We start from the raw sequence: 3,092 nt of genomic DNA on the forward strand, positions 1-3,092 counted from the left end.
TAAAATGTACCGAATTTTCTCTTTGTTCACTTCCATTTTTAACACGCTATAACTCACAAATGAATGCACCAAACAAAAAACAGCAAAATAATTTTTTTTACTGCGAAATGTACAGTATGTAAATGTACAGTATCGGAAATTGTTTGATCGATACTTTACGAGAAATCTATCAGTGCAGCCATCTACCGAAAAAATAATGGATTTCTTTTTCCTCAAGCTAATATTACAATATCGGCAGCAAATTAGGCAACAACGTCTGAAGTTCTTACAAGTAGATCGGCATTTAAAATGAGGCCAAATCGACCAAAGAATCATCTACAGTGCAACATTACTCGAGCACAAAACGTGTTTAAAAACATACTTAAAAAGGCGACAAAACCGCTTTTTTTAAATAGAACAAGTTTTTCTTTTTTTTTTTTTGTTTTGCTTTCCGTAAGTTTACAGCAATTATTATTCTAATATTTGTACAAAAAGTGGCAATAATATTAGATATTGACAATTTCTAATATCAGTTTCTTGTAAAACGAGTCTTTCACGACCATCAGCTTTTTATGTATTGGAAAAAATTGAATTTGAACAATTTAAACCCCTTCATGTAATAGTGACTAGAACGACCATTACTGTGGCCGTTGCGTCTCAGGTAAACCTGTGAATGCATTTTTATATTGTAAGAAATTGGTATGCCTGAAGAAACTTGGCATACCTGAAAATAAGGAATAAATTGGAGATGTGAAAATCAAGTTTGTTGTTGGTAATAAATTGTCTTCGGTATACGTTCTTTTGGAGACTATTTTTATAACCATGAGCTTTCGTTGCGCTTTTGATAAACAACGATCGTATTTCGTCTGTTTTATGCACTGCATTTATTAAGACATATCCAAACATATTTTATTCAAAATGTATAAACGTAACAAAAGCTTTACTTTACATATTATGCTCCAATAATAGTTCATATAAGGGGAGCGCTACTATATATATTTCTGAAAAAGCGTATTTATTATATTGGCTTAATAAGTACTTCGAATCTTCTAGAGTATGTGGAAATCAGATGATCTTTGAAGAGATATGAGACCCACAGCGACACTGAATCTTTCGGTGGATTTGCCAAGAAAATAAAAACTTTTGGAGTTTGTTATAAATTCCGCCATGGAATTATATAGATTTCCTCTTTTTTATCATTTTCACATCTAAAGTATAAACCGTGCAATTCTGTTTTTGACAGCAGCAAAGGATGCATTTTCGTACAAAAAATCATCGAGGAAGAAATGAAAATGAATTTTTAAGTATGAAACGCTACTTTTATCTTGTCGGGACGACATGAATAAAAACAAGCAATGAAATTGTGTCCGGTTCTCACCGTATGTTGTTTATTCATCACCGTTAAACTAAAAAAAAAATGAAAAAAGGAATAGAACTAAATTTTGCTACTATGTTGGCGTGTTTGTTGTAATATTTTTTTTTGGAGAGTAAAATTTTGAAACTAGGCTAAGGGAAAACTTTCGAAATTTCCACTAAACGATCAGATGTAATTCAAATGGCTGAAAATATTTTTAAATGTCTATTTTACGAAATTGTGGTCGTTGCCCGGTTGTTCCATGCGCTCTATGTTTTTTCTTTATTATTGTTTTCAGCATAGCAACGCACGGAGACGCATGGAATAGTTACCTACCGTGAGGTTGTCTTACAGCTATCTGACAGGTGGGCTTTGGATGAGGTAGTTCAATTTCTTCATAACAATTTACGTTATTATTTGAAGCATTCGTCATATGTGAAGGGGAGTCGAATGGCTTCATATGCGACAATTGTATAGTGTGGTATTTCATAACTGGTTGCGTCAAGCTGGTGCCGGTAGCAATAATTGGCACATAAAGTGTAGCGGTAGAGCCTTTGCCCGAATTTCTAACACTGCTATTGGCAGCTACAGCTTCGAAGTTTGAATGTGTGTTTTGAATAAGTTGCTTTTCATCGGAGGCAGCCAAAAAGTTATTTTGAACTAGTGTGGATGAAACAGGAATAGTCGATGATGTTAGTAAATTTCTTAATGGTGCTGGTTGTGTGGATAAAAGTGATGTTTGGTTTGCACCGGTCGAACTAGGTCCTTCTAAGCAGGGATTGGAGTAAATATGCTGTGCTGAAATCTTATTCGGCAGTATACGCACATCGGTGGAAGTCACAGAAGACGATAGAGTAAATTTTTCGGCATTTGCCTTGACATCGGCGAGGAAAAAACGCTCAGTGGTTTTTTTGAAACCGGCGCTAGGTAATTTATTAACTCGAAGTTGTCGATATTTAAAATAATCTGAAAATAGCGTAATAAAATAAAAAAAGTAATTAGTTGAACTCTTAAGCCATGTGAGCGTATAATTATAAGCCATTAATGACCTTTTGTTTTCTGTGTCTCTGTGACTGCCGTTGTATTTATGATTTCCATTTGATTTCTACAATTATGAATCCTTGTGAAACAGGAATCCGTGTTATGTTCACAAATTTTGCAGCTTAACTAAAAAAGAAAATGGAATGAAAATACTATGTTGGAATCCTGATCATTCATCAACGAAGGTAAATGTATGAAAATTAATTTGACTAATTCTTCTATCCTTCATTTCTGCAGACAAATTTCGAACTTCAAACCACGAACATGCCACAGCATTTCCACTTTACTCCTGAATGTAAGAGTTTTCATAGGCAAGAGAACGTATGTAAGCTGCGATTGATAGAACTATAATTTACGAAACATGAATCCGATCATAAATATTAAGTTTGAACCTCGTCGTATTGAATATTTTAATTATAATTTTTAAATGAATCAAATTATCTATATTCTGGTTTTATTGATACCGTATTTGCTTTTGTTTCCTCTGAATATAATAAAATATCCAAAAAGACAGAAATAAAATATTAAAAACAATTGTCATTATCCTCAGTAGTTCGCAAACCTTTTCAAGTGTACGGTTATTTCACAAATTACTAATAGACAACCATAAGGCATAATGGCTCCGGGGCCGCCAGATAAAAACACATATAGATTTCATACATTAGGGGACGTATACCCCCAAAGAAAAAACAATTAAAAATTCGGACTTTCCGGTGTT

At 33.6% G+C, this 3,092-nt stretch overlaps 1 protein-coding gene across 1 annotated transcript; it reads right to left on the bottom strand.

The window, feature by feature from the left end:
- Positions 1-1,514: 1,514 nt before the first annotated feature.
- Positions 1,515-2,815, bottom strand: LOC119643115. Its single transcript, XM_038042463.1, has 2 exons — positions 2,383-2,815; positions 1,515-2,299 (listed from the first exon to the last, which is right to left on the bottom strand). The coding sequence occupies exons 1-2, from the start codon at positions 2,429-2,431 to the stop codon at positions 1,662-1,664; spliced, it is 687 nt and encodes a 228-aa protein (XP_037898391.1). The 5' UTR covers positions 2,432-2,815; the 3' UTR covers positions 1,515-1,661.
- Between the last annotated feature and the right edge of the window lie 277 nt (positions 2,816-3,092).

This window comes from Glossina fuscipes, unplaced genomic scaffold (genome assembly GCF_014805625.2).
Source record: "Glossina fuscipes isolate IAEA_lab_2018 unplaced genomic scaffold, Yale_Gfus_2 55760, whole genome shotgun sequence".
Lineage (NCBI taxonomy): Eukaryota > Metazoa > Arthropoda > Insecta > Diptera > Glossinidae > Glossina > Glossina fuscipes.

Excerpts from the sequence above, each read along its gene's own strand:
- LOC119643115 (XM_038042463.1), bottom strand. The coding sequence starts at position 2,431 with ATGGAAATCATAAATACAACGGCAGTCACAGAGACACAGAAAACAAAA. Across the intron at positions 2,300-2,382 it reads AGAGACACAGAAAACAAAAG|ATTATTTTAAATATCGACAA; the intron begins GTCATTAATGGC and ends CGCTATTTTCAG.